The sequence below is a fragment of the Triturus cristatus genome, chromosome 6, assembly GCF_964204655.1.
Source record: "Triturus cristatus chromosome 6, aTriCri1.1, whole genome shotgun sequence".
In the NCBI taxonomy this organism is placed as follows: Eukaryota; Metazoa; Chordata; class Amphibia; order Caudata; family Salamandridae; genus Triturus; species Triturus cristatus.
Genome location: NC_140589.1, coordinates 1,631,182,227 through 1,631,203,348, shown reverse-complemented (window position 1 = coordinate 1,631,203,348; position 21,122 = coordinate 1,631,182,227). Strand labels below are relative to the sequence as shown.

The 21,122-nt window shown below is 44.1% G+C and overlaps 1 protein-coding gene across 2 annotated transcripts in view; it reads right to left on the bottom strand.

Moving 5' to 3' along the window:
- The window catches only part of PREPL (prolyl endopeptidase like), a 405,224-nt gene that overhangs the window by 65,436 nt on the left and 318,666 nt on the right, over positions 1 to 21,122 (bottom strand). For both annotated transcript variants that reach the window (XM_085612773.1, XM_085612774.1), the window contains one exon: positions 14,638 to 14,810. In XM_085612773.1, coding sequence (XP_085468899.1) covers positions 14,638 to 14,810 — 173 coding nt within the window. The remainder of the gene's footprint in view (positions 1 to 14,637; positions 14,811 to 21,122) is intronic.

The window sequence follows — 21,122 nt, the reverse complement described above, 5'->3', positions numbered from 1 at the left end:
CCTCTTTTATTACATATACGTCATCCACAAGGTAGGCCCAGGGCAGCCAATAGGGCAGGGTGCTATGCAATTAAAAAGTCAGACATGTGCTTTTAAGAGTAACATGTCCTGGTAGTCCTAAATTTCTTTTTCACTGCTGTAAAGCCTACACCTCTCATAGGATAACATTGGAGATTCCTTATTGCATTAAATAAGCTGTAATTTCTAATTGGGAGCAGGTAGCTACATCATGTTTGATGTCTTTGGATTTGTACTGAGAAACCCTATTTAATGGTAAAGTCGGGTGTTTGATTACAGTTTTGTTGGCTGTCTTGGGTCACATGACTGGGTGTAACTGTCAGATTTTGTGAATTCCTCTCAGACAGTCACATAATAGAAGGATTAGGTGTGCCTGAGTGGGCCATCTGCTGTCAGGATGAGGGGGCAGAGCTAAGTACAGTTCCACTTGCAACTGAATAGGGTGTGCCCTTACGTAAAGGACCTAACACCGCCACATTGTCACTGCAGCCAGCCAGCTTGGAGCCAGGGCAGGGGAGTCAGGGAATTCCTTACACTTCAAAGCCATTGTCTAGAAGCTTCTTCAACCTTCTAGAAGGAGGGCACCAGGGTATAAAAAGGAGACCTCAGACACCAACTCTTGTACATATCTGGACCTGTGGACTCTGCTAGGAAGAATGACTGCTGTGCTGCTGAAAGGACTGCTACCCCGCTGGACTGATGCTTCGCTGAACTGCTGCCCTGCTGACTTCTTGTCTGGGAGAGGAGAACTGGACCTGCAACTTCATCTTGAACCCGGGCTACCAGAGTGACCCTAAGGGCTGGTCTGCTGGCCTCCTGATCTGAGACTCCGAGACATAAAAAGGCTACCCTGCAACCTGTACCAGCACCTTGACGCAGCTGAAGTGAGTTTCTGACCCACACGTTGTGCCCCTCAGGTCCTGGGTCCTTGGTGTGGCCTCAGAGAGAAGTATTTACATTTTTGGGCTCTTCGTGACTGCAAACGGGCCCATTTGCACCAAGAGCTTGCGGCCCACACTGTCAACCAGGGTGACGCTCTGGTTGCTGCATTGACTGCTCATGAGGACCTCCAACGTGAAGCTCCAGCAAAGCCCATCCGCTACACCGGGCCTGCTCTTCAGCTACTCCAGCAGCCTCCCGCAATGCTCTGCCTGCTCCTCGCTGCCCCCTCCACCATAAACAGGACTCTTGGCATTGATTTGGGAAGGCAAATTTCAGCAGGACTAATCTGGTGTCTGTAGTTGAAGAGCGCTAAATCGCGGTCGCCCTGAATTTGTGACTTTGACCCAGTCCAGCGCGAGCAGATATCCTTAGTTGGTGCTTTGTGCTTTCCGGTGCTATTTTAGGTAAACTGTCAAGTAATTTATTAAAATGTATTCTATGTTTCAAAATTGGTTTAGGATTGTGCTTGTGTTGTGTTTGCCTCCAGGCTTAGCCTGGCTGTTTTTTGAACCAAGCTACCCAGGTTTAAGCACAGGTTAATTTTGTGACTTTTGTGATTCACCCTGCAAGGGATTGTAGCTGGTGCTTGACCAGGGCTCACACCCCAGTCAACCAACAATTTAACTCACTGGGTTGATACAAAGGGCTATTTCTCCGATCATCGCTTCTCATTTCTATGGCTATAAAAGACAAACTGCTCAGGTTGAGTAGAAAAATGCCTCTTTGTGTGATCACCTTCTTTTTTTGGACTGATCCTGCTGGTTTTTTTATTCTGTGCATCGGCACTCTGCTAACTGTGCCCCAGTGCATGTGCTCTGAGCCCTAAAACATTCAGACATTGGCTATACTTCTAATTGGCATATTTAACTTTCATTCACCAGCTCCTCGTTCAACACCTTTCTAGCATCATAGAGCCCTTCTTGACCTTAGCCTTCTGCATTGCCCCACTTAGGATTTTAACTCCCATTTCAGAGACTAAGTTAGAAGGTAAAGCTTCCAACCGGGTCAAACCCAGTTTCTGTATCCGTTCCAAGCTACATCGCAGTCAGCCTTAAACCGTGCCTACTTACCTGTCAGTGCATAGCACTTTATAGTGCTATTTTTATGCACAAATGTATATCTCTGGTTGCCCTTATTGGATTTTGTCGTTTTGGTGTCATTTTGTTCATTAAACTATTTTCTATTTTTATAAATTGGAATGGTATTTTTATTGTGTTGTGTTCATGGATTTTTAACAGTTTTAGTACATGTAAATGCTTTACACATTTTGCTAAGTTAAGCCGATCTGCTCTGTGCAACAGCTACTAGGGTTTGAGCTGAGCTTTAAATTACTAAAGGTTTATTGGACCTAACAAGAATAGTGGCCACATTTCTTGTGGTGGACTACCATTCATCCAACCAATAATCCACTTTCTCACAGTGAGGTACAGCCCTATGCACAGTACATATATTTTATATCAACGAGACCTTCTATTTCAATTCCATGGCCAAAGAAAAGAGACTCCCGTCCTTATGAACACATCTTAGTGCATTAACACTTTAACCCCTTCCCCGCTCATGACGGAACCACTCCGTCATGAGCCACGGGTGCGCTGCGCTCATGACGGAGAGGTTCCGTCATGCTGCGGCCGTTGGCGGCCGCTCCGCCCACGCGGCGCCAATTCCCCGCCTGTGCGGGCGATTAGCGCAGTGGGCGGAGACGTGACGGAACCACTCCGTCATGAGCACAGCTCAACCGTGACTCGTGACGGAGTGGTTCCGTCACGAGCACAGCGCCACTGCAACTACCCCCAAACCCCCCCAGCGCCGCGGCGGAATTCCTGCCGAGGCGAAGGGGTTAAGACACTGCCCCTGATAACACATTTCTTGCTGCACCTGAATCTATAATTCCTTCTTACCGTGCCCTTCGTGGCAATGGTAACTGTTTTCAGAACTAATGTTTTGGTATGATTCAAGGCTATGTTTAGCTGCTTACTGTGCAAAGTACTGTAAAATATTGCGGGTGAAGTAGAACCATTCTCCTGCAATGGTGGCTGATTAGGTCTCGCATGAGACAGCGCTTTAGCGCTGCTCTCGCGAGAGCTTTTGTAAAAGGGGGCTCTGGAAGTGCAAACTAGTGCTTTCAGGCCGCCAACTTCAGTGCATGTGCGCCAGGCGCGCGCACCATTTGGCAGCCTGTGTGATCATTTCGCGGCTGCTTTGATGTTCTCAGTGAGCCGCGAGGCCACTGAGAACATCAAAGCGGCCGCAAAATGATTACTTTCACTTTGCGTGCATTCTTACATTGTTCTGCCGTGGCTGCCTGGTGAACACTTGTCAGTGTACTGTAGTCTAAAGGCAATCAATCCTGTAGTCTAAAGGCAATCAATCCCCCCGACACACCGCTTTGCATCATCAGTCTTGAGATCAAAGAGCTGTTTTTACCCCGGATTGACTCACTCACTTGTTATAACTCAGTTTCGTTCTGCTGAATGCGCGAATTGGCCCCTCTGAGCTTTCATCGCCAAGGACTAAACGCGCGTTAAAACAGAAAGAACTACACGGAATTGTTTACTTTTTTTCTACTGAAAACCTTTCCCCTTCTCCTCGGTCATTTGTACTCGTCGTTTGCTGCGTATTGATGGCTACAGCAATACTATCATTATAAGAATCGTAATGCAACTTCATTAAGTGCCGACGGTCACACGGTGTGTCCGTGAACTAGGAAGCAGACACCAATATTTTATTTCCTCTCTTACCGAAAGTCGCGGTATTCAAGTAAGAATTATTGCGGGGAAATTACCGAAGCAGCGGCGAGTTCCACCAGCATTCTACACTTCTTCAAAGAATCCCATCTCAACCTGGAGAAAATGCCCAAGTTCACGCATGTTGTTTATGAGCTGGGATCCCACGACAAACATTACGAAAAGTACCAGTGCTTCCTCTCTCTTAGACACGAGGCTGGCAGCAGGCGCTGTTTGCATGGTTCCAGCTTGACTCTAGAAAGCGTCATAAATATATTCGTTAACTGTTTTGATTTTGAAAAATATTTAGCTTGTCAAGTCCCTCTTCGTATTCTGGAGGTTGGGATGCTGACCGCAAGGTATGTTGACTCTTTTATTACACGTGTCTCATCAAGGGCATAGGAGGCACTAAGGGGCGCATTTATTAGATTTGTCATTCAGTGCTGTGGAGTGGTCTCCTGTACAACACACCCTACCTGCTGGGAACTCAGACCACTGAACATCGGCAGTCAGTGTCTTCTCTGCTGGGATTCTGGGAGGGCTTCTCCTGCTAGAGATGAACCCTACATGTAAAAGGCCAATAGGTCTGGCCTTGGCAAGCCTGCATTTATTTTTACCAAAATGCTGTATGTAAAAAAAAAATTGTGGACAAAAAAAGGAAAATAAATGAGTGGCCTAACAGCCCATACACCCCAGGCCTGGCACTCCTTTTAAAGTATCAATGCGCATGTGACGAGGCGAAATTCTTCCACTCATAAGGTAAGATGGACAACGGATGAAGTGGACTAACTCATAGTGACCGGAAGCAAAATGATTCTTAAACAGACCAGCGGATGAAGCCTGCTTGCCGAAAGCCTCCGTATGTAAATATATGCATATGTATTTTTGGTATGATCTTTTTAGAGAACATGAGGCTGGCAAGATCTAATAATCCTGCGGCATCTGATCTGATGAAATGACACAAGTGAATCAATGTAGGATGAAACAACACAGTAGGAGGCAGATTCATTGCAGATATGCTTGCATTGCCCTTGTATATTCATGTTTTCATTGTTTTAGTGCGGATTCACTCAGCAAGTGCTGCAGGTAGTAGGGTGGATGAAGCAGTCTGCTTTAGGTAGCAGCATCTTGTTGCAGCCTGCGGTAATTAGCTGTCAGAATGTGAAAGATGAGTGAGTCATGACTATTACTGTTCATGAGCAACAGCTCTACTCTGCTTCTGCTCTACAGCTGTTAGGAATATACATAGCCAAAATTCCAAAGCCACGATTAATCTTGTGTTGTGAAACCTTTTGTTTGGTGTACTGCGCAATGTAAAGTGAAATTTGTTAAATAAACCTTTTAAATAAAAATAAAATAAAAAAAGGAATATACATAGAATTACTCCCCCTGGAACCATGGCACATACAGTCCAGTACGAACAGCACATCCAGCATCATTTTCCATATGTCTTGTCAGGCCATTTAGTTTTTTTTTTTTTTTGTAGTTGTATATAGCTCGAACTCCAACCAAAGGTATTGGAAGACTTTACATGAGCACCAGTTACATTACACAAGGTCAGATTCATTTATCAGGCACTGGGAGATTAAGTGATTTGACCAGCCCTGACAAGTACCACGCATCAGGCGTTAGACAAACGCATTTCAGTGTGGTGGCCCACATCACCTCACTGAAATGCAAAGTCATGCATAATAGGCATAGCATGTGCCTCGGCTGCCTCAAGCCATAGCACTGCTAGTTAATTACCAGTGCTGGCTGAAACTTTAGCTGGTGGAGTGGCAGCGCGCTGTGGCATGCTCGCTGTTCCCGGCAGGCTTATGGGGGCTGGTTGAGCTGAGCTGCTAGCTACATTGTAACAATATTAGCCTGGATTCCCAATGCCGCAGTAACTTTATTCACTGACTTCAGGAAAGGCAGTGCCGAATGGCTACTACAGAGACATCAGCCAGGTGACTGGTCACTGAACAGACAAGTGACACAGAGACTTTAATAGGCAGAGGTCCTGCTGCCTCACACGGCGGCACAAGTGGGTGTTTGCAATTCATGATGAGAAATTGTGGGCGGCATGTTTGCTGCGGGAGTTGTTGCGGCCACAATGCGGCCCTTTACCGAACTGACTCTCCGCTCACCTCGCAAAGTAAGTGTGTCAGTGCTCTGGAGTGTATATAATCTCTCACTCTAGTCTCTGCTAATAAAAATTTGGTTAGTTTAGAATAAATTATCAAATAGCGGTTTTAGCGCGGCCATTAGCTGATTGCCCTGTGTGTTACAGCTGAAGTTCACACACAATCTCGTCTGTCTCTGGTGTACAGTACTTTTCAGGAGCCACGCAACTTAATTGAACTCGCACTACCACTCGTTTTGGGCCACACAGTGAAGGTCAGGTGACTCTGGTCAGTGGTGACTGACCTGTTGTGTCCAACAATAAAAAATTACTTTCAGCAACCAGCGCCACCACTACGGACAGCAGAGCCTTGTGTAGCTCTCTGTTACAGCCCGCTGGTGTGATCTGTGCCTCTGGCTGTGGAGCAGGGTAGGTAGCGTTGGTTGCGCCCACCAAGTGAGTCCAGACGAGGAGTACTTTTCAGGTCAAGACTAGCAGCAGCGCGCATGCGATGCTCGCTCTGTGAGGCATGCAGTAGTGGAGTATGCTGTGGAAGCTCCGCCTACTCTCCGCCCATATTTTTGATTGGCTGGTGTCATTGTCCTTGGTAAATACTGGTTTCCGATTGATAATGAGGCTTGTTAGTCCCTCCTTGTTACAGCCCTGTTGCCATTTGTTACCTCCCATGAGGACTGGCTCTTTTACTTGTGGCGTTACACGGTCTCCTTCATAAGTCGGTAAGCACTATTTTTTTTTATTTGCAGCGCGGTCCGCTTTCACTTTAGCGGTTGCGTTTGTTTATTTAATTAATTTGACTCGCGGGCCGAATGGGAGTGTTTCTACTCACTATTCTAACAAGTTTTTGCAATGCAATAGGTTTTGCATTTACGCTTGTTTCAGCTATTGACATTGCAAATAACAATGCCTTTTATTTTTGTTTTTGTTTTTCAAACATTAATAAAAGGCATTATCATTTACAATGCCAATAGCTCAAACTCGCGTAAGTGCGAGACCTATTGCATTGCAAATGCTTGTTTTTCTTTTGAGCCCAGGGTTAAGCTGAATTCTATGCTCCTTGATAAAATGAACAATCCTTTTGCAGTACTAACTCAAAAAGAAATAGTTTTAACTGCTACAGGCCAGACATTTGACTTACAGACAGGTTGTTCCGTGCTCAATAGGCATTATCCATTGGAAAGTTGAGGGATATATGTGGGTCATAACATATCCCTTCCACCTCCTTAAGCTGTTAAATTGGTCCATACTGCACTTCCCGAATACCCAGGAAGGATCTTCCAGATCATGTTCACACTGCACGGTGAAAATGTAACGGAGAAGGGAGGTTGGGCAGCGGCGATTCCTTACATTCACAAATGGAAGAATGTTCCAGGTTTCAGAGGCACAGTTTATGCTCCTTCTGATATTTTACGTAATTCTTCACAACCATGATAAAATAATATGCACCAAAACTGGCAGTAGACATACAATGGCATATTAAAACAAATCCATAACTGCTCTACAAGATAGATAAACATTCATATTTTCTAGGATGAAATTGGTCTACATGCTAAACACACCAATCCACGTGACTCTAAAGTGGCAACCTGTTATGAAGCAGTTTCGTTTTGGAGTTGTTTAGTTGTAGATAATGTGTGCATCTAGATCTGGATGCCCCGGTGCATCTGCTCCTGATACATATCTGCCCATCGCTTGGTTAGACTATACTAACACTTACTAATCTTTAGGTTGGTCTGACAGTGGCTGCATAAATGTTACATAAGCCGTGGCAAAGCCAATATATCTCACCTTTCAATTGAGATATTCTAACGTTTGGCTTTGCCCATGCTTTTTAGGTCTCGTGCCTAGTGTTGCAGTGCGCAGCACTGCTCGCGCAGGAAGACTTCATGAAGGGGCTTCTGAAAGCTGACCACACGCTCGTACGTGTAGTTTTTTTATCGTTGCAGGCTATTGGGCGTTGCGTGCATCTTTCTAACTAAGACAGCATGCAATTGGGCAAATGCGGGCGCATGTCCCTCATTTGTCCCGCCCACGGCCTATTGGTGTCGGTTACCCGCACGGCCGACATCTGTTTAGCATTATCGTGCCCAGACTCGTGCGCCATAATGCAAAACAGATGGTCTGCTCCCTCACACAAGCGCGCGGGCTCTCGCGCACCACTCGCGGCTTGTTTAATGCTTGGTGCATGAGGTTTGGGCGTCGGTGGCTTGCAGAAGACACATGAAAGCTTGTCTCGTTTTGAGTTCAAGAGGATTTCCGGCTCAGCCAGAGCCAGCCAAGTGGCTCACCCATCTCCTGCCAGTAGTAACACGTGATTCAGCCTACATAGTGCATTAAATGGGCAGCCACTCTCCGGTAGAGTACTTGCACTTGTTATATTTTAAAGGGGAAGTACCTGCACTTCCCAGCACTGCTACAGTACATTTAATGCGAGAGTACCGACACTTCTCATGAGCAAAAAAGGTGCCCTAAAGAGCGGATACTTGCATTTCTATATTTCCATTTAAAGCACTGTGTATCTAACTGCCTTAGCAAGCGTTACCACAGCCTCGTTCACAAAATCTGACCCCGAGTGCAGGAAGAGGATTCTATTTTGAAGTGATAAAAATCTCTCCTGTATCAACGACTTATTTCGCTTCACAGTTTCCCCATTGTTTATTCCTTATGAGCCAGGCCCCTCAAGCAACATTAAGAATGGGTAATCCGACCTGCGCCCGTGCACCATATCAGCTGCCTTCGCCGAGTATCACCCTTGCCCATCCTAAAGGTGTGCGAGTGGGGAAGGGCAGTGCAAGAGAAAGAGGGTCGAAATCAGTAATATCGCCGAATTCATCATGCTGTGCCGTCCGCCCCCGCCCTGCTCGGAGTGACAGAAAAGAGACAGTCAACAAGAGGCAAGTCGGGGCACAGCATCGCGTTACCCAGGAAGGCCGTGCTGTCCTCAGCTCGCATTCCAGTTGTACAGTGAGCTTTAAAATGCAGAAGGACTGACCATGCCACCCCCTACCCCATCCAAGCCCTGCTTCGCTGAATCCACCGTCAAACCTGTGCGAGGACCCCTGTGTGAACCTTTTGAGCTTCTGCGGAACCCTCTCATATAAACCTCCCCCGCACCGACTCCGTTTGGGACACCGGCATCCTCTAGTGTGAACCTCCCTGCACAGACCCTGTTTGAGTCCCCTCCCGGACCGTCTCGTGTGAACCTGCCTGCACTATTTCCGTGTGTACCTCTCAACACCGATCTCGTTTGGGCCCTCCGTACTGTCTCCGGTGAACTTCCCCACCCTGACCCCGTTTGAATTCCCACCCCGCTGTCTCCCTGTGGGCTACCTGCAGCGTCTAGTGTGAAGAACCTCCTTCCACTGACCCGTTTAAGCCCCCCTGGGCCGTCTCGTGCGAACCTGACTGCTCGATTTCTGTGTGGACTTACTTACCGTCTTGTGGGAACCCATCTGCACTGACCCCCCACTACACTGCCCATGTGAAGCTTCCTGTTTTGCCCGCTTATGAGCCCCACTATGCCGCCATTTGTGAGCTCCCCTGCACTGACCCCCAATTATACTGACCCACGCGAATCCCACTGCACCGTCTTTGTGGCCCTCCTGCACTGACCCCATCTGAACCTCACTGCACTGACCCTGTTTGACTCCCACTGCACTGCCCCGACGTGAGCCCTTTCCATAGTTTCCGTCCGTGCCACTCTCGACCGACGACCATCGTCTAATCTTAGTCCCAAGCTGCTGTCACCCTCTCAAAGCAGTCAGTACAAAAGAACCTCTCCCCACATAGCGTCCTTCGGGTCTGTCCCAAGTTACTCACGGTGGCATGTAAGAAACAGATCGCATATTGGACACAGACTCACTAAGTGTGCCTTTACTGAGAGAGCACATATTTTGAGGCATCGCTACTGTGCCTTCACTGCACGCGTTATATCCAACCCATAAGGGATTGATTACCTTGAGTAACCAGCAGAACGTATTTAACCAGAATAGGATTTGCCTGCATCAGTTTACAGATGCTTACACGACTTTGCCCTATCCAACAGAGCTACCTCCCCTTTTACACCCACCTTACGCTCTGGAACATAGCAGCCGAGCTACCAGCTGCGTTGCACAGATCTGTTAGATAGCAGATTTTACTTACTTCAGACTTCGGACAGCAGAGCTATCTCAGAGTTGCACATTTTACAGCTTGAGGGATTTAGCAGTACAGCAGCCCTTTGATTATGCAGGCAGTACACAACAGAGTTATCTCTTAGATTACACAGGTTTATAGGATCAAGCATCAGACAGCACACACTTTCATGCGTTGCTTGACCTTATTAGGGACCTGGTGTTATTACAACTTTTTAACAGATGATTTAGATTTCACAGGGTCAGGTTCTGTGTGGCATAATTCTAAAGCTTGAGGTAAGACGGTACTAAACTGTTCTGTTTTGAAGTATACATGTGTAACTCAGATTATCGGGCTGTTAGTTGCAAGGTTTAGACAGTAGCACTACTGTCCAAGTTACATATGTCTTACTCTAGGGTTCTAGGTGATAGGGCTCTCTTTCAGGTTACACATAATTTGAAAGCTAAAGCCGTAGGCCACAGCATTCTCATGCTGGTTTTAGAGGTCTTGAAGTCTGAGATGTTAGGGCAATTCATTTGATTACACAGGTCCAACAGTAAATACATATACACAGTAGGGTTTACCCTGTGCTTATAGAGGTCTTACAGGCTGAGCCAAGAGGTAGTAAAAAGCATTTGCAATGCAATAGGTCTCGCATTTGCGAGAGTTTAAGCTATTAGCATTGTAAATGACAGTCTTTTATTTATGTTTTAAAAACCAAAACAAAGGCCTTGTCATTTACAATGCCAATAGCTCAAACCCACGCAAATGCGAGAACTATTGCATTGCAAATGCTTGTTTATGTTGCATTGACATAAAGAAAAAAATGCTTGCTTGCTGATAGAACATCATTGGGAAATACAAAAAAAGCTGCTGCAGCATAATGCTGTGTCTATGCACTTGTTTCACAAGCCATGTGCATGTATTTGTCATGAGGCATACATTTAATATTTTGTTTACTGTTCCAACACTAAAACACTAATCTTGGAGGGGCACATTAAAATAAATATGAGCGAAGGCACTTAAAAAAGAAATAAGCAACGTTATAACAATTTGCAACTGCTGACTTCCGTAAAAAAAAAAGAAAAAACACTGGTACAAGAACAAACACAGTTCTGTTTTTAAAGAACAACAGGGACTGGCGGGTAAGCAACGGAAGAGCAGGTTGCAGAAGTCAACACCAGACCAGTAACATGGAGGGGGAGTGGAGGAACAGAGGATATTGGGAGGTGGAGGAACAAATCAATGCCTCTCAGTAGTAAGTCTCAATAGTCCATTTAGAGCCTTCTTTGTGCATATTGTGGCCTGTGGGTGGGACCCAGAGAAGACGCTGAGCACTGATGAGTGCTCTCCTGAGGCCAGAGATCAATGGCAGAGATGCAGAGTCAACATGTCGGAGGAACACGTCCAGCTGTAGTCTACCAAGCATCCATTTCCTTTCTATACGGAGATACAGATAATATTTGCATGTATATACCACGTAGTGCCAAATCTTCCATTGTTCTTTAGCACGGTAGGTACCACACTTCACAAAATGTATGTACAAATTTTAGTCAATGTAAGTGTAACAATTTGAGTAGGGCCTTCTTATTTGTAATCTGTGAAGGCAGGAAAATACAGTGCTGTCCAACAGACCAAAATAATTATTAGACTAGAAGTTTTCCTTTTTGCTAGTCCCTTTTATTTTTGGAAGATGCTCAGGCTCACACACACCATGTGCAGTGCTTCTACGGTCCTTTATAACACTGCTGTTCAATAGGCGGATTCTGTCAAGCACAGAGATGACTGACTAATCATGTGCACTTACTTAATAGAATCCAAAACTATCCACTTCCTTTGCTGATGCGAAATCTCAGCATAGGTCCTGACGGTATGACCCCTGAATATCAAAACCACAAGGTCGATGGGACACAATATCGAGGACAAAATACTGAAAATAACATATCAACAGGGAATTAAGTCTATATTTTCTATGCCAACTCCACATAATGTACCTAAGTGGTACATATATCTTCAAGGAACATATATATGGAGTTAGAATAGTAAATCTATACTTCCTATATGAACTTACCTTTTGATATTTTGTGCCACGATATTCTGTCTTTGATATTCTTGTACCACGATATTGTTGGAGTTGATATTCAGTAGTACAATCATTCCTAACCCACAAATCTCACCATGAAGCTCTTGTAAGGCAGGAGGCAGATCTATGAGGGTGAGTGAGGCTAATCAAAGAAGATTCAGTATGAGAGAGAGGAAGTACTATAGATACGAAGTGTGTGAAGAATGAGTATGCGGCTGTGCGTAAGTGGTAGTGGAAAAGACTAAGCAAAATAAATGTACATGGATTGATATTACGAGGGTTTGATGTGTCAGATACGAGAGAACGCAGAGGCTTGAAAATGTAGGGAGAAGTTTCTGGGAACAGAGAGGGATGTGATGTTCCGACATGTTGGAAAACTCTGGATATAGAAAGGAAAAGCACATGCTCTGTGGATCTAATTGGGTTCAAGAGCGTAAGGGGGGCCCCACTACTGAGGCAAAATCACCAAAAGAATACACTAGTTACGTTGCTGAGACAGACCCATCCTGTGATACCGTGGAATAAATGTGCACACTGCTTATTTGAGCTAGTGACATTGGTGGTAGGATGTAGATCAGTGGCTCTTAAACTGTGGTCCGCAGCTCCCTTGGGGCCTGCAAAGCCTATTCAGGGGGTCCACGACTGCTTAGAAAATAAATTAACAGATTAATTAGGTGTATATACATAAAGAAGCCAAATGTATAGTTGAACATTTTAAAGCATTCTTTAAATATGAAGGAATTTGAAATTGGAAGCTAAAAATTAAGCTAGTATCCTAAGATTGATTCAGTGATGTAGTGCAAGTGCATCAAACTGAATATAATATGGATGTTGAGTGGCCTCAATTGAATATAGAAAAGCTCCAATCTCTCCATTAAAAATTAGATTTTCTATATTTGTCTGTGAATTAAATAAAATATATCATCATCTGTGTATTTGTTTGATGATTGCTTGTTTCTGTATTTTTTGTGTGTATTGTTTTGCGGTTCAAAATGCTTAGGGTGGACTCCTCGGCTTCCATTAATGACTCAGTGGGGATCCCCGGGTTCCAGTAATAATTAAGTAAGGGTCCCAGAAGTTAAAGGGTTAAGAACCACTGATGTAGACATTTGTATAAATGATTTACATTTGTTTATGGGCTGCAGTTCCAGTACAGGCTAGTCTATGCTGATATAGACTGGTCTGTTAAACGATGGGAAAGTCCTCCAAAACTGAAATTCCTTCAGTATTTTGTAATAACCAAGTGGTACAAAAGGGAAACATTGTAATCAGGAAAATCAGTTAATGTGACAATAATATATCTTCAGATAACCAAGCCTCACTTTGTCAAGCATAACAAACACTTGAGCGTTCACTTAGATGTGGCCAAGTCAGCTTTGTTAGGAGGCCAGGTAAACAGTAATGTAGATATAAAATATGAATATGACAAAGCCTGTAATCCCAATGTAAAAGTGAAGGCATTATTGCTGGTCAAAGGGACAAAATAATGTCTAAGCTACAAGCGCTGTGAGCATCATGCACATGGACAGAGAGAACAGATGGAAAAGTTATTAATAGAAAGCTAACCCCTAACTGTTCAGGCGGTTCTCATTCATGCTTCCTCCTCTCTGGTTCTTTCTTTGGATCTTGATATTTCCCTCCCTCTGGCTATGGAGGACGATGCAGACATGGCTGTGTCAGGATTTATAGGTCTACTCGGTGGTCCCAATTTAAACTGGCACAGTTCTGCTGCGTAACCCAAGCTGTGGGTGTCTTTGTGTTCACCCCATTTGCACCATGGGAGAGCGGGCAGTGAGGGAACTAGGAGAGTGGTGGGCTCCAACACATAGCTCCCAAACCGAAAGGAGAGAGACATAGCACCAACACTGGTCAGTACAAAGGGCTTTGGAGCATAGCTCCACACAGGGAAGATTGATGCACAACTGTGTTACTAGCCAGAGCAGAAGAGAGAGGGGCATCTCTCTTTGAACAAGGTGTGTGGCACGGCACCAAAACCAGCTAGTCAGGCAGAAGCCAGTGCAGGAGGGCAAAGCTTACCTCCATCACTGGCAGGCAATTAGCTGTGCAGGTCAGCACAGTGATGGGGCTGGTATAGCACCATCAATGGTAAACGTGCGTGGAGTGGTGTATGAGGTGATCTGGTCAGAGCCACCCATCAGCCATAAGAGTAAAGGCCATCATGAAGATGGGCAGAGACACTATTTTTGGAATTTGCACTGCTGCAAAATACCGGGGGCTGACACCAGTGCAATAGTAGAGCCCCGTTACCCAATACCTGAAGTCATCTCAGTTACAGAACCAAAAGACTGAAAGGGCTGCCCGGAAGCCCTTTTAGGTTTATGCATCTGTATGTATGTCTAAGTGAATGCTGTTTATTGTTGTTTGGTGCGGTGAGTTGTGTGCGTTGACAATAGCTGTCGCCAGAGAGGTAGAAAGTGTCTATAGGCAAGACCTAAAAAGAGGAGAGAACAAAGTAGATCCTTGTGGAATTCCACAATCAGAAGAATTAATGGAAGACTGAAATGGATTTGTATCATCATGCTGTGATCTTAGCTTCAAAAAGGCCTAAGACCATTTTCTTCATCAATTAAGACTGCTACCGACAAGAATAACAAAAAGAAAGCACTATAATTTACCTGACATGACAGTATGCTAATATCCAGCCGTCTTCTAGTAATAACAACCTTTCTGGTTTAAAGTCCATGCTCAGATCTATTCCATAAGCGCCGTATACATGAACTAATAGAGGACTGTCTTTGAGCTTCTGGCATGGTTTATGAAACACTGTAATAGGAACCAATGACCCATCCTGTAAAAAAGTTCAAATGTATTAAATACGAATCAAAATGATACAGCAACATTAAAGCTACAAGTGCATCCACAATGATATTACAATAATTACAAAAATAAAGAGACTGGAAAGCCTTTGTAAAGAGCGCTTCACAGTTAATCATGCATGTTCAGAATTGCAATACAATGACCACGGCCACTGGAAGTATGTGATTCTGTGGATGCATCGTTTTCAGCATATTTATGAAGTTGTGACATTAGTCACATAATCCATCATCTTCTGCACAATTTGCTTAAACAGATTAAAAGTTGCTAAAAACGCTGCCACTCGTGTTGCTGTGCAGTAGCAGACTCTTTGCTATGTAGTGATACTTTTGTTTTGATGGTTGCTTCTTTTGAATGTGAAACTGATACTAATAATGTAAATTTTCGTTCCAAACATGAACTCTACACTTTATTAAGTGGGGTGTAGGGCATCTCAAAAAATTTGAAGGACTGTCCTCACACACCACCAGGTGTCATGCTTCATCATTGGCAGTCCTCGCTCTATAGAATCTACATTTGGTAGAAAGCGGGCCTACATCTGGAGACAGGGAGGGACTTCTAAAAACTAAGAGGGGGCCTGTGATAAAGTGGAAGGTTCAAAACCAATGTTAACAGCAAAATACATGTATTTGTTAGGTGCTTACTTGATATTAAAAATCAAGAGTGGGGATATGGGGAACTAGTACCTCAACACCACCAGTGTCGTCAACATGTTTCTGCCGTATTGGCCCAGAGGGTTTGTGGCTTTCATCAGGACGTAATAACTAGGGCCCCTATCTAACCTCTTCTGGTTCCGATTTTACCACCCTGTAGGGTGACCTATGTCAACCTCTACCTAAAGTAGGGGTTTCTTGAAACCTGTAAATTAAAGGTTAACAATATATCAAAAAGTGTGGGAAGACAGTCCTTCACATTTTTTGAGATTTCCTGCACCCCACTTAATAAAGTGTAGAGTGCTTGTCTTTGTGAATAGAATCAGAGATTTATTCAGGATAGCTTCTTTTGTGTGTGCATATGAGTTTAGAAGGCCAGCTCACTCTGAACACGCCGTAGACTCTAGTTCCCTTCCCTAGTAAACTCAAGGGTTATGTGTGTTAATATTGTAAAAATTACAAAATATGGAAGTATGTGTCGCATTACGCTGCATACATTGGGTTTTTTCTACATAATTTAGTTCCTTCTCTGCCGCATAATTCCAATTGTGCTGGCAATGAATTGCAAACTTTAATGGACTTGAAAAGGAGGACAATTTAAATACCCTACATAAAAGTGCCTAGGCAGGATTGTTCCTGTAGACAAAGCATACTGGAAAGAAGGGAATGAATATGACAAACGAGGTAATAAGGGCAGTTTTCAGTAATATATACCCACACGGATTCCAATGGAAAAATGCAATTTCACAGACTAATATTTGCTCATGTTCTTCATCAGGGTAATACATCTCCAGAACGCCAGATCTTGATAGCAGAGGACCATCTGGATACTGTTACATCTTCAGAGACAGTGTAATGCACCAATTAAATCTTAACACTTGACTGCATTCGCAGAAGAAAAGTAATTGAACTGCAACAGCATGAGCGCCCGCAGAGCTGCCTTTTGAAGATGGCTGAAAACCTATTGCATGAAAGAAATCTATGTAAACCTATGAGTATATACTAGTATAAATCTTATTGACTCATTACTTTTTATGATTTCTTAGTCATTCATGACATTTGTAGGCAGCATTAGAGTTTTGGCTAGCATAGAGGTGACAGATTGGTGAGACTGACACATAAGAGGTGCGTAAGAAAAACTGTGTGAAGCATTCCTCCTCTAACATGCAGCTTATTCCCTCCAAACTAAGCCCAAAACCGGCCAACAACCAGATAACTCAGTACTCTATATTCATTGCTCTGACTCTTAACCAGGTTGGAAGGCTTTTTGCCAGATGGTTAATGAAGATCTGGCAGAATAAGATAGCCTTTCATTTCTTGCTCATGGTTGTGTTAGCGTCTTAGGGCTGGGCTCAGATTGTGCCAAGCGTCTGGCCGTGAGATCCAAGGGCCTGATGTACTAAGACCCATTCATAAATTAGGATGTGCAATTTGCACACCAACTAGTTTGTGAATGGATATTTAATTTCTGATCCAACAAATGTACTAATAGTTTGTATAACATATTGCACAATCGCAGGGGGTTGCAAAAGAATGCGTCAAATGAGTATCAATTAGAAAGAACACAATTTGTGACCACCTGCGAACAGCTGTGATTGCAAGAATGGCATCCTGCAAGGAACAGCAGACCTCCACCCATTCATTTGCTTTCCCAAAGGAGAAACGTCTATTTTTAAGTAGCCTGTGTCTATTAAAGCGAACCGTGCAAGGGTCCCATAAACCAAGGTCGGCTTTCCTCTGAGTCTGTCTGACCTAATCCTGAAGGGGAAGCTGTTCCCCTTTGCAAATCAGTTACCACCCCCATGAGGTTAACATTTCAATGGTTGGCAGTTGCAAACAATTATAAAAACACTGTGATTTGAAAATTGGGAAGGGGTTCCCCTTTCACGTTGCCTCTAAATTGTGATTCAAAAAGACGCTCAGAACTCCTATTGTGACCTGGAAAGACTTTTCCAGTTCAGAAAGAGGGTTTGGCCCAACACTATTTTGTGGTGGTACACAGTATGATTTTGCAAATGCAGAGTTTGTCACTGCAAAATGGGTTAGTACATCAGGCCCTCATAAAATAATGTGAGTTAAAAGCACAAGTTGTCTTTTAGGTTCATGTGGCTCTACTCTAAAGAATAATACAAATATCATCTGCCAGAGTCAGATACTAAGATATTAAGAAAAACTGCAATACGTCTATGGTATACTTTTAGCAATCAAAACAGATGTAGCAAAATGGAAGGATTGAAAAAATGTTTTGACATTGCAGTATTTTACTCTTTTTTGAGGGTTTGAATTAGAATGAATTCTTAGGGAGAAAAAACACAATTATCATTGATGATAACAGTAATTTTGAACATGTAAAAAGCGTTCACCATAGGTATTTATTTCTCACTGGAAAATTATATAAATCCACTTTGTTAATCTTAAAGTTCCTCTTCTCATCATGTAACTAGAACAGTGCAACACCTATGTGTGGTAGGGAATGGATTACAGAGTCGCTCGGAGGAAACCTGGGAAGAGTGCTGTGTATCTGCTCCCTATTTTATGCTGGGCACAGTTAATCTTCAGGAGCAAAACAGGAATTGTTACCACTTATGTGGTGGGCGGCTAATGATGTAAGTAACTCATTTGATTTCTAATAATTCTTTTTCCAAATGTTGATGGATACAACAAAGCTCATCATTCAAATACTTGTTGTAGCAAACTGCCTCATTTTGTATGATCATCCCCATCTTTTCTGGACTGATGCGTCTGTGCACTGAAGCAAAGCTAACCAGGCCCCAGTTCATGTGCTCGGACCCCTAGAACATGTCGAAATTGTCTATGCTCCTTATTGGCTCATTTAACTTACCTACAAGTCTCTAGTAAATGGTACAAAATTATACACATGTCCTGTAAGTTAAATGTTACTATTGGACTGCAACACATATTGCGTAACCACTACAGTGACCATGCAAAAGCATGTCTCTACGCCCACAATGGCAGCCCTGGGTAGGCAATTTTTAAACTGACAATTTGACTTGGCAAAATAAACCTTTTCCATGCCTAAACCTTTCTTTTTAACCCCTTCCATAATCATGACGGAGCGGTTCTGTCATGAGCCACGGTGGGCGTGCGCTCATGACGGAACTGCTCCATCATGGCACCCACCCATGGGGGAAACGCTGGTGCTCCCCCATGGGCAGCCCATCAACTATCCACAAAGGGGGATGGCAGCAGAAGAATTTCTGCTGCCACCCCTGACCCCCCCCCCCCCTCCCCCCATGGCAATCCCATGACAGCACCCGCCGACGTCATCAGGAAGCCCCAGACGAGCTGGAAACCATATGCTTCCAGGCGTCCGGAGCAACAGATAAGGTGATTTCTGTTCCCGGGGTGGTGCATCGAGGCATCTGGGGAGAGAAAAGAGTTTTTCCTCTCCCATGATGTCTCCTTTCAGGGCATTTTTGCTTCACAAACGTTGTGATCGTGCAGCAGAAATACCCCCACTAGGCACCAGGGATTTTATTTTATTGTTATGGAAACAAGCCCTTGGGCAAGGGTCGCTTCCAAGGAGGGCAAATTAAGTTTGTTTTTTCTGCCCTACCCCAGGGGGTAGATCAGCTTGTGTTTGGCCTTTCTGCCCCGAGGGTGAGAGAGTGTAGAAAACCACACTAGGCACAAGGGATTCTTTTTTATTGAAGATGAAAGCGACCCCTTGCCAAAGGGTCACTTCCAAAGGGGTTAAATTATGTTTACGTGTTTTCTGCTCCCCTGGGGACAGATCTGCCCCTTTTTTTGGCCTTTCTGCACCTAGGCGGGAGGGGGGAAGCAGACAAGCCTACTAGGCACCAGTGATCTTTTTCTTTTGCAAGGTGGGCAAATTTCAGTTTGCTGTTTTACTGCCCCACCTGGGGGACCGATCGACCTGGCAGAAAACTCCACCAGATCCCTTGGGCAAGATCACCTCCAATTTATCTCGGTCCTATTTGAAGGCCCATCTGGCAGATTGACCATTTGGGTAGTGACATAGCGTGTTATAATGTTAATTGTTTTATTTCTTCTGAATTGCTATAGTAATTCAGAAGCTCAAAAAAGGGCTTTCACACGGTTAATAATTTAGCCCTTATAGGTACCAGGGGAAGACCATTTGGGGGCCTGTCTATTTTCATAGGGTCACACCTAGGCTGTGCTATTTCTCAAATTACTACTCCAAATATTGACCTGCAATGTATATTATTAACATTCCCTTCTGAGTTTAGCCTTGTTCTTATTAATGTTTATTCCCGTCCCACCAAGTCGGGAAATGAATCACCTACTTTAGAAATTTTGGACAATTTTATCCAAACAGTAGCGGAAAAGGGCACTTTGATCGTTTCCGGCGATTTTAATTGCCAGTTTGAGCCCCTACCTGGGTTCACTGATTCCATCACTAGAGAGGAGGACGAACAGTGGTTCATACCGGCCCTTCAAATCCCACCAATCAAGGCCTGGACACCTTTAGCAGTGCAAATAAATTCTTTATCCCTTGCAAACTCATTAAGAGCCTGCAATGGGCGCACTCCTTCGGATTTAGAGGGGAGCCACACTTTTAATCGACCAGGCCAGACCTCTTGCATCGATTATATCATGGTAGAGGTTAAAACATGGTCTAGGATCAGGGACTTTGTGGTTCATCCTCGCCATGATAGTGACCACAATGCCCTGGTCCTCGACCTAACCTTACCGATGGGGAATTGCCCCACACAAAATAGTGGGAACAATTTAAGATCTCTACTCCTCTCTAATGATAGAAGACGGCTTAAATGGCCACTGATTCTTAAATCCCCGAATAAAGTTAATTCTGTCTATGTGGCCATACATAAAGCCCTCACTGAATTATGTTATTTTTTAGAGCAGGGAAACGACAATAGGGAAAGTTATACACTTCACATTCATACAGGTCTAGTTACAGCACTGGGGGACCTTCTTAACCCTATAGTTTTTAAATCTAAAAAAACTTCGAAAGTTCTTTCCTGGTTCAATATAAATTGCAGGAGAGCCAAACTGCCTCTTCTGACCTCATTAAAATCTGGTGATAGGACAATGGTTGCTACAAGGAGAATTGAATACAAGTTGGTCGTAAAAGAGGCAAAACAGAACTGGGAAAATAACAAATGGGAAGATACTAAAAGAGCCCTAATTAAAAAAGACATGAGGGAATTCTGGGCAATTGTCCGATCAGATACAAAGGAAGACCTAGTGGCAGATGACCCGAATATCGCTCCGGACCAATGGACCGATCACTATCAGAGTCTACATGCTCCTTTAGCTCTGGACAATGACCCTTTACTTGTTTCTAATGCGAATGTAGAACCTGTTGATATTATAACCCTTATGGAAGTAGAAAAGGCTATAAACAGGCTCCCAATAGGTAAGGCGCCGGGTTTGGACAATATTCCTGGGGATCTATATAGGCACCAACCCGAGGTATGGATTCTCTATCTTTGTTCACTCTATAATGCTGTACTTCACGGCGCGCCTATCCCTGATACCTGGGCGGGCGCTGAAATAGTCCCGGTTTTCAAGAAAGGCTCCCCACTCTTGCCAAATAATTACCGCCCGATAAGCTTGATTGATGTCAGCCAAAAGCTTTTTGCACGCATTATTCTAGATCGAGTGCA